This window comes from Alosa pseudoharengus, unplaced genomic scaffold (assembly GCF_046254945.1).
Source record: "Alosa pseudoharengus isolate Yale_2024_CS ecotype anadromous, Long Island Sound unplaced genomic scaffold, YU_APseudo_1.1 YU_APseudo_1.1_scf_1, whole genome shotgun sequence".
In the NCBI taxonomy this organism is placed as follows: domain Eukaryota; kingdom Metazoa; phylum Chordata; class Actinopteri; order Clupeiformes; family Clupeidae; genus Alosa; species Alosa pseudoharengus.
In genome coordinates, this window is record NW_027468564.1 from 12,486,147 (window position 1) to 12,503,089 (window position 16,943).

Below are 16,943 nucleotides of genomic sequence, written 5' to 3' on the forward strand. Positions count from 1 at the left end.
AGGTGGTTGCCAGGTGTTACTCCAGATGCAGACATCATCTAAATAAGCTGCCGCAAACTGATGGGTTCCTCTCAGGACACGGTCCATCAGCCTTTGGAAACTGGCTGGCGCCCCCTGCAGTCCAAAAGGCATAGTATTGAACTGGTATAGTCCAAAAGGGGTGCGAAAAGCTGTTATCTCCTTTGCACGCGAACTCAGCGGCACCTGCCAGTACCCTCTAGACAGATCGATGGTAGATATGTACTTCGCCTTACCCAGCCGTTCCACAAGGTCATCGATTCTAGGCATTGGATAGGGGTCCACCTTGCTCAACGTGTTGACTTGGCGGAAGTCTATGCAGAATCTTACGCTGCCATCCTTCTTTGGTACTAGTACCACTGGGCTACACCAATCACTGGACGATGGCTCTATGACTCCCAGTGACAGCATCACATCCAGTTCCTCCTTCAACGCTGGAACCAGCCGCTCTGGCACCCGATAGCTTCTCCTCTGGGGGGATGCGTCTGGCTTCAAGATGATGTCATGGGTCACGAGCGATGTACGTCCCGGCCTCTCCTGGAACAGGTCACGATCCAGAAGCGCCCTCACCTGGTCCTGCTGATGGTCCTCCAGGTGCGACAGCTCCACGGTTCCGGTCATGGGCTCGATGGGGAAAAACTGCTCGTCCGGTTCCTCCTCTTCAGCCACAAAAAGCTGCATCTCCACCCGATCTCTGGCGTGGTACTCCTTCAAGAGATTCACGTGGAAGGTCTGTTTCTTCTTGCCACGTTCCGGCATCAAGACTACGTGACGTCTCCCATCTTCCTGATGATGCCATATGGCCCATGCCACTTGGCCAGCAGCTTGCTGTCCTCAGTGGGCAGTAGTAACAGCACTTTCTGACCTGGTTCAAATGTCCGACCCCTGGCCTTCTTGTCGTACCAGGTTTTCTGCTTCTTTTGTGCCAACTCCATGTTTTGATGAGCCAGCTCTGACATATCCTCCAGCCTCTTCCTCATCTGGAGCACATATGCGGCCACACTCTGCTGCTCAGCTTTCGGCTCCTCCCACAGCTCCCTCAGCAGGTCCAACGGCCCTCGCACTTGCCGACCATACAGGAGTTCGAATGGCGAAAAGCCGGTGGAGGCTTGTGGGACTTCCCTGTAGGCGAACAGAAGATACGGCAGCCATTCATCCCAGTCAGTTCCTGTTTGGCACACGAAGCGGCGGAGCATGTTCTTCAGGGTGCGGTTGAAGCGTTCAACCAACCTGTCTGTCTGGGGGTGATATGGCGTGGTCCTGATCGCTTTAACCCCTAACAAACCATAGACCTGCTTCAGTAATACTGACAGGAAGTTGCTACCCTGATCAGTCACTATTTCCCGTGGCACCCCAACCCGTGAAAACAGCTGCACTAAGCAGTTCGCCACCTGCCTAGCCTTAATGTTCTTCAGGGGGAATGCCTCTGGATACCTGGTGGCATAATCACATATGACTAGGATATAGCGGTTACCCCTCTTACTTCTCTCTAGTGGCCCTACTATATCCATGCCAATGCGGGTGAATGGTGTGTCAATGATTGGGAGTGGATGAAGTGGTGCACGTAGTACTGCCTTCCCTGAAGTGAGTTGACACTCTGGGCATGTGCAAACAAACTCTGTGATGTCAGTATATTGGGCCAACTGAAACGGCTACCAACTCTAGCCAGGGTCTTGTACCTTCCCAGATGGCCTGACCATGGGATGGAGTGTGCTAAGGTCATTACTTTCTGCCTCAATGGTTGTGGCACAATCAACATCTCCTGTTCTCCTTTGACCTGGTACAAAATCCCCTTTTTCAGGATGTACTGCTCTTCATGCAACAAGCTACCTGAATTACTGCAATCAGTCTTTTTAAACACTTGCTTCAGGGTTTCATCCTGCCTCTGTAGCTCTGCAATGTTACGGGGTATATCTATATCAATAGACAACTCAGGCTGCGGCCATACTTCAGTCTCTGCCTGCTCAACACCATTTTCCATCTTCTGCTTTTGCTGTCGTGTCAAGTGCCTTCTCTTACTGTCTGCCATGTCCAAATCTGCATCAGCAAAAGGCAACTCCTCCAGTTCCTTCGCACTCTGCGCTCTTGTGACCGCATTGCAGTGCTCGACTTTGGGGACGAGGTCCCATAAAATGGGGAGATCGTGACCCAGAACTACTTTATAGGGCAGTGTAGGGCCGATTGCAACAGGCATAAAAAATGTTTGGCCACTAACAGTCAGGAACACCTCAGCTGTGCGGTAGCTCTTAATGTCACCATGCACGCAACACACTTTCACTGTTGGCTGACTATTACTCTCCTCTACCGGGGCCAGGCTCTCCTGAATCAAAGTCTGTGAACTCCCTGTGTCTCTGATGGAACTGACCACGGCTCTCACCACCCCCATCAGACTTACCCCTGGAAGTCCATCTGTTGGCGCTTGGGCCCCTGGTTCATTTTGAGAGGTAGATATCCATGCTCTGGCACCCCCTCTGCGATGCGTTCGTCCCCCAGTTTCATGCGCCAGTTTCATGAGCTTTTATGACAAAACCATGACTGTGCTAGTTAACAAACTACATCCTAATAGGAAACTGTTAGCTTTCCTGGTATCAAATGACAAATGGTATCAGTTAGGCCTATAACACAACATAAATTGTGCTGGCGACCCAAATAAAATCTCCTGCGACCCACCTGTGGGTCGCAACCAAGTCGGTCGAAACACTGTTCTAGAGGTTGAACATTGGAACAAATTCCAGCCTCTGGTGAAGGACGAGGAAGTTAAGGAAGCTGCAGTGTTCACAATAATCAATAAGAGCTCAGAAGATGTAGTGTTAAAGTTCATCCATCATTACTCAAACTGGTATCATCTGAAGAGGGCAGTTGCTTGGATTATCAAGATAAAGAACACACTCAAGTTTATAAGTCAAAGGCGAAAGGATTTTGCGTCTGCTTTGAAGGAAGGAATTCTTGGTCCTGGAAAAGACAAGAATGGGTTGGAAAGAAAGATGGAAGAACTAAAAGCTGCTCTGATGATATTTTGGAGGCAGAGTCAGAGATTGTGCGTATCAGCCAAAGATATGCATTCTCCAATGACATTGCCATGTTAGAACAAAGGAGATTGGTGTCAAAAACCAGCCCTCTCTACAGGTTGTCACCTGTTCTGCAGGACAAGATTGTGAGGGTGGGTGGCAAATTGAACAGAGCAGTCATGCCTGAGGAGTCTAAGCACCCAGCTATCTTGTCAAAGGAGATGCACATCATACCACTCATCCTTAGAGCAACCCATGAGGAAGTGGGCCATAATGGTCGCAATTACATGCTGTCGAAGTTGAGACAGAAATTTTGGATACCAAAGCCTCATGCAGTCATCAGGAACATACTGTCTCAGTGTGTTACTTGTAGACATCAACACAGTGCTGCAATTGCTCAGATTATGGCGGACATGCCAAAGGAAAGAATCTTACCGGAGGAGCCACCATTCATTAATGTTGGCGTTGACTATTTTGGCCATTTGCCATCAAGAGAGGCCGCACAAGCATTAAGAGATATGGCCTGCTTTTTACTTGCCTTGCAGTGAGAGCCGTTCATATTGAGGTAGCCAGTTAATTGGATACGGACTCTTGTATTCATGCCCTACAGAGATTTGTTGCTAGAAGGGGGACAAGTAAGTGTGATCAGATCTGACAATGGCACAAACTTTGTTGGGAACTACGGGAGGCAGTACAAGCCTTGGATGAGGAAAAGATTCAAGCTGAAATGGTAAAAAGGAACATCAAGTGGATTTTTAATCCTCCAACAGGGTTGCACCATGGTGGGGTGTGGGAACGCCAGATGTGCGAAAGATCCTGAATTCAGTTGTGAAGCAGCAGAGTATGGATGAAGAGTGCCTGCAAACACTAATTTGTGAGGATGAGGCAATCATCAATAGCCGTCCTCTTACAAGAGTGTCAAATGATCTGAGTGATTTTGGAGGCTTTAACTCCGAATCATCTGCTTTTGCTGAAGACCAAACCTTTGATACCACCAGGTATTTTGGATGCAAAGGATAGCTACTCCAGACGTCGATGGCGCCAGGTCCAGTACCTGGCAGAATTGTTTTGGAAGTGCTGGACAAAGGAGTACTTACCAGACCTACAGCAAAGACAGAAGTGGTTGCACCCAAGGCGTAATGTTGTGCTTGGTGACATTGTGTTTGTGATCAACAATTCAACTCCCAGAAGTTCTTGGATCATGGGGCGAGTCATCGACACCATTGAAGATAGCAAGGGAAGAGTTCGTCAAGTGCAGCTGAGAACCAGCACAAATGTTCTACAGAGACCTGTCAGCAAGCTGTGTTTGCTGCTTGAGGCTGATCTGTAGTGGATTTTCTGCATGTCAGCCATGAGACAGTGGTAGACTGATCTCCAACTCCAGTCACGTGCTTTGAATATTGATAAGCACTGAGCTTTAACAGAGACTCTTTTTTTGTAAAAAAAAAAATGTTGTCACAATTGTTGTATGTTATGTCATGTACCATAGTATAGTATAGAAGTAATGTTTAAAGTAGTATAGTAATTGTTTGTTATACACAAGACAATTAGGGGCCGGAATGTAAGTGCCAGTTAATGTTTGAAAAATGTAGTGGGCAATTCCATGCAAAGGTCATCCTTACCATGGAAAAAAAAAGTCGTGCATACGCAAATAGAACTGTTGTTAAAACCTTCATTTAGGTCTATATTTTATTGTTTGTAACTGATCTGATTGAATTTGATGGATAATTATACTCTTTTTACATCATAAATATGGTGTGCAACCATACAGAAACAACATTTTTCACATGGTAATATTATACATATTTAAAAAGTGGATAAATGGACCCAAGGTTCAAACAAATTGTGCCATTTGACAAATTCCAGATTGACAAGGGAATGGTAGAGCAATGTCTATGCTCAGCTTGCCTTTAAGAGCACAACTCCTTACATTTGTAAGGCTTTGGTTTTTAAGTCAGCAAGCTCCATGGCCATGTCACATCCATAACGTTTTATAGGAAAAGTTTATGCTACACATACAGTGTTGATGCGACAATGTCCATAGTGTCTTTGCAAAGCTGATTTATATCAATGTAAAGTGTGATGACCAAATTGTGCCACTTTCTTGCTTTTAAAACCTTTAATGATGCGTTATGGATGTGACGTTATGGATGTTACATAATGTGAATTTACAAGACTAAGACGATAAAACGTCTGTTCTGGTGGCATTTTAGTTTCAACACATTTCACCTTAGTGTTTACAATTGACATTTCAAAGATTATTAGGTTGATCAAAACCACAGGGAGGCCTTGCCTAACCATTAGCAAAACAAACATACCGGTAATATTAAAATACCTCCAGTGATTAGCCTAGCCTAGCCATTATCTTCCTGTAGTCATACTGTTGTTGTACAGTAACTGGATTATCGTGTTAGCTGGTGTAGATAGCTGACTTTGCAGCTGGAGTTAACATAGCAACCTCCTTCTGTTGCAGATCTGTTCAGCCTGCCGTTCACGTCTGCTTAACACAGTTTAATTTTAAATGTGACGTGATATGCCAGCATTTGAAGTGTCAGGTCCTCTGTAGCTAATACCCACAGAGTAACATAAGTAACGGCAGCAATAAACTAGATGTACCGCATAGCGGTACAAAATATGACCGCCTCTCAGTCCTGCATATTCTCTTCACAAAAATAAATCACGCTTGTCAATTTGTCTCCATTTCCTACTCCTGCAACTCATGTGCATGTAAATGAGTGTGTGCATATGTGAGTTTGCTTTTGTTTATAAGTGTGTGTGTGTGTGTGTGTGCATGTGCGTATGCGTACCTGTGTGTGTGTGTTTATGTGTCTGCATTCATGTGTGTGTGTGTGTGTGCTTGCCTGTCTGTATGTGTTTATGTGTGTGTGTGCTTGCCTGTCTGTATGTGTGTGACTGTGCCTGCGTGCGTGCGTGTGTGTGTGTGCATGTGTGTGTGTGCACATGTACTTTATGTGTGCAAATCACAAATGAGTGGGTATGGGTTAGGTTGATGCTGGCTCTTGAGACTAACATACCATAAATATTTTGTCATCTTGGGTGCAACGGTTCAGGTAGGGCTAGTTATTTAGGGGAGTGGCCACCAAGTTTCATGTTCCCTGGTGTTTCAGTAACCTGGGAATCACTGACCAAAATTGATGACGGTAAAAGAAAAAAATAAATTTATTTTTTATATTTTAAATGACTTGTCCTGATTCTTCCTGTGTCTCTTAGTGGGCACTGAGGAAGCAATAATTTCATCGCTAGTTTTTCATGATTACTATTTCAATTGTTTCATATCAAAATTCACTACTTAATTATGTGTTTTATGTAGTTTGTCGATGACTGGTTCAGACACGTCACATCCATAACGTGAAACAGTCACATCCATAACGCCAGTTTTTCTTACATAATGCATAACGAAAATGACGCATAGTTTCAAAAACACACTTTTTTTGTTCAATCAAGTCTCCTTCATGCTACATATATCATAGTTTCGGCAGTTTCCTTCAAAATTCACAGAGTTTGTAGAAAACCTGTAATCTCTCACAAAAGTTTGTCCCATTTCATGTCACATCCATAACGCTGATAAAATGCTTTGTATTCTTAGGATGAAATTGATTATATAAAATTTGAGGATTTCTCAGTATTCAGAGGACAGAGGTTACATTAAAAGTTATGCAAATTAATTCACTGATACTAATTTTGCCCCCACTCTAAGGCATTTTGTTTACCAATATGAGTCCAATTGTCACATCCATAATGCTGGAACTGTCCTAGTAATAACCTCAGGCCTATAGGGGGCAGTAGCAAGGAGAAGAGGCTGAGTAGGTCTAATTGGAACATGTGAAGGAAAAGGGCATGAGAGCATGGAGATAGGAGTAACACTTTTTCTGACCGTTGTGGTGGTAGTTTATAGATAGCTAAATAAAAGCCCTACTCCTATTTAGTTATAGTTTATGGAGAAAAGGTACTGTAACTAATGAAAGTTTTGTGAAATTAAAGTATTTTTCTGTTTGAAATACTGCTACACGAGTCTGAACATTGCTGAAGAAACATGCTCTCTCCCCCTGCATATTAATTCTCACATTCTCGATGTGCTGGCCTCCCCCTATACCCAGACATCCCACACACAGACCAGTGTGTGTATGTGTGTGTGTGATTAATGTAATAAGTTAATGTGGTGATGGAGGTTGTTCTCTGCTTGTTCCCTAGAGTAAGATCTGCTCCTGAGGACGGGGCTGCTGCCTATAACACCAGTCTACCTGAGGAACAATACACCAGCCATGGAGTGATCAGGTGAAGTGTGTGTGTGTGTGTAGGGTAATAACAGAACAGTGTGAAAGCACAGGGTCATGTGTGTGTACGTTACTGATAAACAGAAAACCCACATCATAAACTCACATGTGAAACACAGAAAATCCAACCGGAACTACCAAAAAAATATGAAAGTGAGAGAGAGAGTGACTGCAGAGGAAACAGTAATCACATGAGAGAAGAGCATTCAGGGGAAATATGAAGCAAGTCAGAGTGTGTGTGTGTGTGTGTGTGTGTGTATCGTGTTGTGTATTTGTGTGTGTGTGTGTGTGTTATCAACCTACATCACAAACACACGGGCTTATCAAAGTACATATTTGTGTGTATGCATGCATGGTATTGAATCGTTTGATTTGGTATTAAATCATGTGTTTTGGTTTTCACACACAGATATCAGCAGATCCACAAATCCCACCTGCAGAAGAAGTTTAAGTGTCTGATAGAGGGAATCCCACAGCAGGGAGACACCAGACTCCTCCATCAGATCTACACAGACCTCTACATCACAAATGGAGGAGGAGGAGGGGTCAATGATGAGCATGAGGTCAGACAGATAGAGAGGGCATCCTGGAGAAAAGCAGCACGAGACACACCAATCAAATGCAGTGACATCTTTAAACGCTTACCGGAAGAGGAGAGACGCAGAAAAGAACGCTTCCTGGAAGAGGAAAGACACAGAAAAGAACGCTTCCTGGAAGAGGAAAGACGCAGAAAAGAACGCTTCCTGGAAGAGGAAAGACGCAGAAAAGAACGCTTCCAGAAAGACGAGGGGAAAAAGAAGGGCACAATCTTTAAACCCAGACAATACAAACCCATCAGAACAGTGCTGACAAAGGGAGTGGCTGGCATTGGGAAAACAGTCTCAGTGCAGAAGTTCATTTTAGACTGGGCTGAAGGAACAGCCAATCTGGATATCCACTTCATATTTCCTTTTCCTTTCCGGGAGCTGAACCTGATGAAGGAGAGGAAACTCAGTCTGGTGGATCTTATACAGCACTTTTTCCCAGAAATCAAAGATCCCAGAGTCTTCTCCAGTTCAGAGCACAGAGTCATGTTCATCTTTGACGGTCTGGATGAGTGTCGACTTCCTCCAGATTTCCGCTCCAACCCGAGGTGTTGTGATGTGACAGAGCCAGCCTCAGTGGACGTGCTGCTAATAAACCTCATCAAGGGGAATCTGCTTCCTTCTGCTCTCCTCTGGATCACCACACGACCAGCAGCAGCCAATCAGATCCCTCCTGAGTGTGTGGCCAAGGTGACAGAAATAAGGGGATTCAATGACCCACAGAAAGAGGAGTACTTCAGGAAGAGAATCAGTGATGAGAACCTTGCCAGCAGAACCATCACACACCTGAAGTCATCCAGGAGCCTCTACATCATGTGCCACATTCCAGTCTTCTGCTGGATTTCAGCCACTGTTGTAGAGAAAACATCAAAAGAATTAGACAAAGTTAAAATGCCAAGGACTCTGACTCAAATGTACACACACTTCCTGATCATTCAGACAAGCATTAAAAATGTCAAGTACACACAAAGAAAAGAGACAGATGAAGAGGTGATTTTCAAACTGGGGAAACTGGCTTTCCAACAGCTAGAGAAAGGCAATCTGATCTTCTATGAGGAAGATCTGAGAGAGTGTGGCATTGACATCACAGAAGCATCAGTGTACTCAGGAGTATGTACTCAGATCTTCAGAGAGGAGTCTGGGCTGTACCAGGGGAAGGTGTTCAGCTTTGTGCATCTGAGCATCCAGGAGTTTCTTGCAGCTCTGTATGTGTTCCTCTGCATCAGCAACAGACAGAGAAACATGCCTGGCCAACAGCAAACCTCTCAGCTCTCTGCTCTGTTCAGAGCTGTAACACTTCATGACATACACAAGACTGCAGTGGACCTGGCCTTACAGAGTGAAAATGGACACCTGGACCTTTTCCTCCGCTTCCTTCTGGGCCTTTCACTGGAGTCCAATCAGAATCTCTTGAAGCATATACTGCCACAGAGCAGCACCCATTCAGATAGCTCAAAGCAAACAGTCCAGTATGTTAAACAGCAGATCAGGGATGAGAGTAGCTCAGACAGAAGGATCAACCTGTTCTACTGTCTGAATGAGCTGAATCACCATGCTGTAGTGGAGCACAAAATGAACTCAGTAGATCTGCATGTAGAGACGCTCTTACCAGCACAGTGGGGGACTAAGGTATGGAAGACGTTTAAGATGTCAGAAGAGCAGCTGGCCGAGTTCGACCTGCAGAAGTACATAAAGACACCAGAGGAAGATCAGACTGAACTCCTCAGCCCAGATGAAGTTCTTCAGAAGGTGCTGCCAGGAGTCCCATCAGCTCTGTAAGTAGCACAATCTGAGTGTCTGTGTTTGTGCAATATGTATATATGTGTGTATGAGTGTGTGTGTGTGTGTGTGTTAGGGCAGGGGTCCCCAACCACTGGGCCGCAGGACATTCCTAACCGGGCTGTAGCCTACGACATGAGTTTAAAAAAAAAATTCATGCAAACTAAACTAAATTTAACTCTTTAGGCGCCACAGTCGACTATAGTCGACAAGATGCGGTACTGAATAAAATGGCCGATTTAGTCAAATAGAGTGTCATATTTCGTTCGACTTCCACTCCACTAGATGGCAGACATGTCATACGTCATCCCCGAGTCAAAAAAAGGGCACGCTTTAAACAAAACTTTCTAGCTACAGCCCATTGAATCAGTGCGTGAAATACCGGAGCTAGTGTGCGTGTGAGCCACTTTGTCAGATCGATATTGTCAACGTCAGCGAGTATTTGCATTAGATTATCGTCTAATGGCATCAAAAAAGTTTACCTGAAATGAAGTGTTGGGTCTTCTATTCGCGGACCCTGATTCTGAAGGGGAATATCTGCCTTCAGAAAATGACGGTGATTCGTTTAGTGAGGCTTCAGATGCGTCCCTGCCTTGCAATGATGCAGCTGGACAAAGTGAGTTTACTCCATAGTTTAGCTTACACCAAGCACAAACGTTGAATCGTTTGCCCAATGTCACTGGTGGGAATAATGTTTCACGGGTTCGGAGTGTTCATCGGGAAGTTAGCAGGGTGTTAGTGGTGTGCCGAACGAGGCTGGAGGTAGCATAATGTCCATAGCGCTAGCTGGCTTCTGTCTTCTGAACGTGTGCCTCTCCACAATCGCGGCGATAGTAACGTGGTGGAGCCTTTGTCTAATGCCACTGGGTATGTTAGACGAGGTTGAAGTGCTCATAGGACAGTTAGGGGGGAACGTAGTGGCAGTGTGGGGAGTCGCAATGAGAATGACAGTAGTCCTAGTCCGAGCTGCGCAAATTCTCTCCACTCGGCGCGCGTGAGGCATATCTGGCCATGCTGCTCGCATGGTGGAGGTGGTGACACGCTCTCTCCCTCTCCCACACACACACATTAGGTCATGCATAGTCTATCACAAGATGATGGGAATGCCGGCCCTGTATGGATAGGGATAGGGAGTCATTATCTCTACAGCAAAAGGCCTGCTACATAAAAAAAAAGTCAGCCATTTATTAGTAATGATTTACACTGTTGATTTGCTATAATCCAAGATGGCCGCCACCATATGACGTCATAATATGCAAATTAGATATAAACATTTAATCTCTACATAAACTTTGGGTCATCCTTAATATTTCTCTAATTTACAGAAAGTCTCTATCTCTTATCACTTTTAAGATATAGCCTTTTGAAATGAAGATGTCAAAATTGATCGTTTCGGAAAAAAACCTCTGGCGCCTAAAGGGTTAATTCGCAATAATGTCACGTTTTTACATGGCATAGGCCTATATGCAGTATATATTTGTGCATTGTGTGGATATATTTGTGTATTGCGTGCTTCATTGTTTCGCTTTCAATCGACACAGACACTTTAATCCACACAGACACTTTATTTTTAGCTAACAATCGTGCGTAACAGATGTGTGATATTAACAAATCACTGAACACTACACACACATGCGCACACGCACACACATACACACAAAACACACACACACGCACGCACGCACAGACGTACACACACACACACAAACAAACATACCCACAGAGTGATTTAGATCAGCGGTCCCCAACCACCGGGCACAACCAGCTGCACATTTTAGTGATGAGGACTGGATGTCAAAACTCGCTTACCTGTGTGACATATTCAGGTTGCTTAATGACCTCAACCTGTCACTCCAGGGAGAATGACGACTGTCTTTAACCTGGCAGATAAAGTCGCTGCATTTAAAGCCAAGCTTGATTTGTGGGTACGACGAGTGGATCGGGGTGTATTTGATATGTTCCAAACAGTAGTGCGGGTTTTGGGAGAGACTGAGGCCGGGCCCTTTCTCTCGCAGCTCGTGCGCGATCACCTTGTTGCGCTTTCAAATGAGTTTGAGCGTTACTTCCCATCCTCCAAAGATCCACGGCAAACCAATGAGTGGGTCCGCAACCCATTTGTCAATATCCCGAATAGTCCTAACTTGTCAGCGCAGGAGGAAGAGCAGTTGATCGAAATTGCAAATGACGGTGGTCTTAAGAGTGTAAGGAAACCTCTCTGGCGGGTTTTTGGATCAAAACCAAAGCAGAATATCCCGAGATAGCCGTAAAAGCGCTGAAAACGTTTCCCACCACGTACATGTATCTGTGCGAGGCCGGGTTTTCGGCAATGACTGCAACTTAAACCAAATTGCGCAATCGACTGGACATTTCAAACACACTGAGGGTGTCACTGTCTTCCATCACCCCCAGATGGAAGCTTCTTGTTGCAGGGAAACAAGCAGGGCTCCCACTGATTATATTCGTAATGCACGTTTAGTTTTTCCCGCTGTTGTTGCAGGTAGTTAGTGTGTGCTTCACCTCACTGTGTGCTTCACTAATTCACGTGTTTGTATGCTGATTCCCGCTTCCGCGAATAAACCTTTGATTGGACAACTGATTGTGTCGCATCAATCGTTACATTGGTCTCAGAAGCGACTTTCGAACATGGCCTCCACCCTGCGAGAGAAGCTGGGAATGGAATACCTTACCACTGGGTGGAGGCCCACGCAAGAGGATCCAGAGAGAGCCCTTGTAAGGGCTGCTAAAGAGCTTGAGGCCTTCTATCGTTACTGCCGCCAGAGGAGAGGAGCTGTCGCCTGGACCTGCCTGCTGCCATGGGAGTTGATCTTGCCGGAAGAGGGGCCTGAAGAAGCGTTCGCGGAGAAGACGACGCTGGCCTGTGCGATGACTCCGCTGCCAGGAGACCAGGAGATCCTGCCCCCGCCGGGCAGCTCGAGGCTGGAGTTGGCGGTGGACCTGGCCGCGACGCGTGAGCAGAGCCAAGGGAGAGTGGCGAGGAAGAGGTTCCTGGACGACGGACGGACCTGCTGGGGGCAGCGAACTCGCGACGGTGGGGCAGCTTCGTCGGAAAGGCCCTCTGAACTCTGAACTTTAAAACGTTTGGGTGCGTGTGAGAGGCACCGTGCTGTGTGGGCGCCCGTTCTAGTTGGCCTGTTGGCCGGTGCCAGAGGAAAAAAAGAAAAAGGGTTCACTGTGTTGATTGATAGCACGAGGCAGAAGAGGGGGGTCAAGCCTTTGTCGCGACTATGACGGAGTGGAGCGGGCCGGGAGCAGCGGAGGAGCAACGATAGCTGACAGCCTGAGAGCTCAGCGTGTCCGGCTGCAGCGGAGCTGGTTCCTGCCTGTCCTGGTCGGTGCGACTGTGGAGTGGAGCGAAGGAGGTGCAGCGACAGTTGACCCATGAGTTCCGGTGCTTGGTGCCACAGTCTATGGTAGTAAGGCCACCTAGGCCCCCGCCAGGAGAGGAGGAGTGCCGTGGTGACACGCCGCGGAAAGTGCAGCCTGAGGGCGGCTGCGGAGAGGGAGCTGGCGACGAGCGGGGAAGGCCACGTGGCTGCTAGCACGCCCGCACTGGATTGCTAGCAGCGTGGCTCCCCGTTGAGTGAGCTCCTGCGGCGTGTGCACCCCACGTGTTGTTGGCGGTAACACGGACTGATGGACTGAGCGAGTGAATGCCCACACCGACATTATGGCAATGGCTAGGAGATATTGCCGAGGACGGCAATAGCTCGCGAGGGGGCTGTGTAACGTCGGTGTCTTTTGGACGGAGTGCTAGCCTCCCAGAATGCAATGTGTGTGAATGCTGGATTGTGTAATGTCGGTTTTAGTTAGTGTAAATGCGTTTACCTTGTCATGTATGTGTTAGCTTGTGTAGTCTTTCTTTAGGTTTTACCTCATGTGTTTTACCCGGTGTATTGTATGTGACTACCCTGTTTGTGTTTCCTATGTAATGGTGTCTATGTGTTTGGCTGATTCCCGCTTCCGCGAATAAACCTTTGATTGGACAACTGAATGTGTCGCGTCAAATCGTTACAATATTATATTCTAATCCTCTGGCTGTTAAAATGTTATATTCTAATCCTCTGGCTGTTAAAATTTTATATTTTAATGCTGTTAAAATGTTATATTCTAATCCTCTGGCTGTTAAAATGTTATTTTCTAATCTTCTGGCTGTTGAAATGTTACACCCCCCCCCCCCAAACAATCCCCCTCCAAAAAAAATGGGGTATGTATCGAACAGTGTGTTTGTGTGTGTAACAACCTGGCTCCAAGTTGTGACAAAAACAGAGGAGAACACATGTTTTAACTTAAAAATGTATTAAAGGAATTATCCGAAATATTATGCACTTTAGATCAATTTACGGATGATTGGGAGTACATATGTTGAGTTGACATCAAAATCATGTCATTCGGATGTGTTTTGAGAAAGTTCGATTTTACCGTTTTTAGTCAAAACTCGTTAGCCTGGAAGTGACCCGGGCATGTCATTTCGCCGCTACGAAACGCTATTTTTATACCTCTTCTACAGTTCCAAACAACATTACACTTACGTGGTAGTGAGTAGAGGGTCCCTAAAGCCAAACCGAAGTATCCCGAGGTCTTTATGTGGTCGGATAGAGAGTCCAGAATGAATTTCATCAAGCCAGTACCTTTCCGGAAATGTTGCTGCTGCAGCTTCCATCTTTAGGGGAAAGAGTGTAGGAGTCGATATCCGTCACGTGACATTTCAAAATTCCAACCTGTTAGTAAGCTAGGGTTTGCTGTTGCATACTACTTCATTTCAATTACGAAAGAAATACTGGACTATGTTTTTTTTTTTTTTAAAAACAGCGACGAAATTGTGAATTTCCAGAGCGTGTTACTCCACACTTGGCAATCGACTGACAAAATGGTGCACGCCTGCCACCCGTCCATCCCCTCTGCCAGCATGGGCCTACATGGGCTGTGTGAGTGTGTGTGTGTGTGTGTGTGTGTGTGTGTTGGTCCACCCCTTCGGCCAGCATGGGCCTAAATGGGGAATATAAAGGGTATAAAAGGGTATAAAGGGTGTGTGAGGGAGGGTGTGTGTGTGTTTGTGTTAGAAAGAGGGAGGAGTGTGTGTGTGTGAGAGAGAGAGAGAGTATAGGATTAGTTATTAATATTCAGATGTTTTTAACTCTGTTTCAGGCTAAGAAACTGTGATCTGACCGATAAGAGCTGTTCCTTTCTGGCCTCTTTACTGAAGACATCACGCTTATCAAATCTCAGAGTGCTGAACCTGAGTCACAATAAGCTGCTGGACTCAGGAGTGGAACTTTTATGTTCTGCTCTTTGTCATCAAAACTGCAAACTGGAGGAACTACAGTAAGCATCACTTCATGTAGTGAGTTTGTTTGAAGATAGAGTGTGTGTGTGTGTGTGTGTGTGTGTGTGTAAGGAGAGTGTTTAAGAGATGGAGGAGAGTGTGTGTGTAAGGGAGGGAGGAGAGTATGTGTGTGAGAGAGGTTTGTGTGTGTTTTGTATGTGTGTTTGAGTTGGTGTGTAACAGAGTGAATGGTGTTAGTGTGTTAAAGAGAGGAAGGAGTGTGTGTGTACAGTGCTTCGACTTGGCCAGCTTCCCTCGCGGTCCGCGCGCGGGATCACGCAACTTTAATTTGTATTTTTCCAGTGACGCTGCAACGACGCTGCAACAACCCAAACAACCGGCAGATGTCTCAAGTGAGCAGGGTGTCTCGTAAAAAGAAATGGAGCCTGGAAAACCCTACACAGACTTCACTACAGACTTTAGCAGACTGGTTTAGAAATAATTTAATAGCCAGAAATATGCCTGCCCTGCCCTAATAAAGAAATATTTGGTTAACTGTGAGTGAATCCCGTTTGCAGCCGTAGAAGAAACGCAGGACAAATGAAACATTATGGTTTTCTCCGAGTGCAACGATGATAGACAGACATCATTTGGACAAAATATAGAGCATATTAACCTCCGTTGCTCAGCCAAATGGCTTCCTGTTAGGTCCTGTTATAACGGAGTTACAGGCGATAAACGATTTTTGATGGTCACAAGTTTACTTCATTAGCGTTTATTTTTTTGATTATTAAAGAGTGTTTTTCATTTGAAGGCTTGACTTCGTGCTTATTCAGTAGAGCATTTAGTGCTCTCCCCAATCCCAGACGTTCACATTGCATGTTTGTTTGTAATGGATGCAACCGCGAGATACGCTTGTCATAGGCGCCGATACCGTGGATGCTCCGTCGCTCGAGCACCCACGGAAAACATCGAGCACCCACGTGTGACAGCTTACAGTCCCGGCTAAATTTACATTAATTTAAAATTATTATTATTATAACCTTTATTTAACCAGGTTAGTCTCATTGAGATATAAAATCTATTTTTCAAGAGAGACCTGGCCAAGATAGCAGAACAAATAGTTACACATAACAATCCCAAAACAAACACAAAAGAGGCAAGACAACTCAAGTGCATTCCAGATTAAATAAAAGTACCATTAATTAAAACATTTGCACTGGATGGACTCATGTTCTATGGCTTTAACAACACCTTTAAAATCATTTAAGGAAATTAGACACTGTAGTTTGAGTGTTTTCTGTAGTTCATTCCAAGCAGAAGGTGCAGCAAACATGAAAGCCTTCTTGAACAACTCTGTCCGGGCTTGAGGTACATTCAATAAAATAGTGTTCTGAGACCTAGGGCTGCAGCTATCGATTCTTTTTGTAATCGATTAATCTAGCACTTTATCGATCGATTAATCGATTAATCGGATATTTTTTTCTTTTGCATTTTTAAACAACCAAAACACATAATGCATAAAGAAAATGACATGGCTGTAAAATGATTAAGCAATTGGCACAGAGGTATTTATTCTAACTCCAAATTAGGCTACAAAACTAAGCCCATTTATTGCAATTTACCCATTTAGTGTTTTTAAGTGCCAGTGCCATCAATTAAATAATGTTCAAAATGCTCTCTGTAAAATTGCAGCCTCTTGTGCATGACTTAGCTGGGCGAACAAAGCTGTCCATACTATGTTGTGAAGTGCTGGGAGGGAGAAGAGGGAAAGCAATTTAATGTATTAATATGTAGCCTACAACAAGTTTCATGCTGTAATCTAGACCTGACATCAACATAAATATCTGTTTTGTAGATTTCTACACCTGCAGCATTTACCATTAGGCTACTAACAAATAATTGTACCATTAGGCTACTAAAACATAGCCTACCATTAGGCTACTAACAAATAATTTTACCATTGGGCTACTAA

General features: G+C 45.1%; 1 protein-coding gene across 1 annotated transcript; it reads left to right on the top strand.

Annotated features, from left to right (window-relative positions):
• Positions 1–6,982: 6,982 nt before the first annotated feature.
• Positions 6,983–9,612, top strand: LOC143117022 (protein NLRC3-like; the record flags this gene model as incomplete). The annotated part of the gene is made up of 3 exons (XM_076278465.1): positions 6,983–6,993; positions 7,239–7,322; positions 7,731–9,612. Coding segments are annotated over exons 1-3 (1,977 nt in total), but the record flags the coding sequence as incomplete, so codon positions are not given.
• Positions 9,613–16,943: the final 7,331 nt, after the last annotated feature.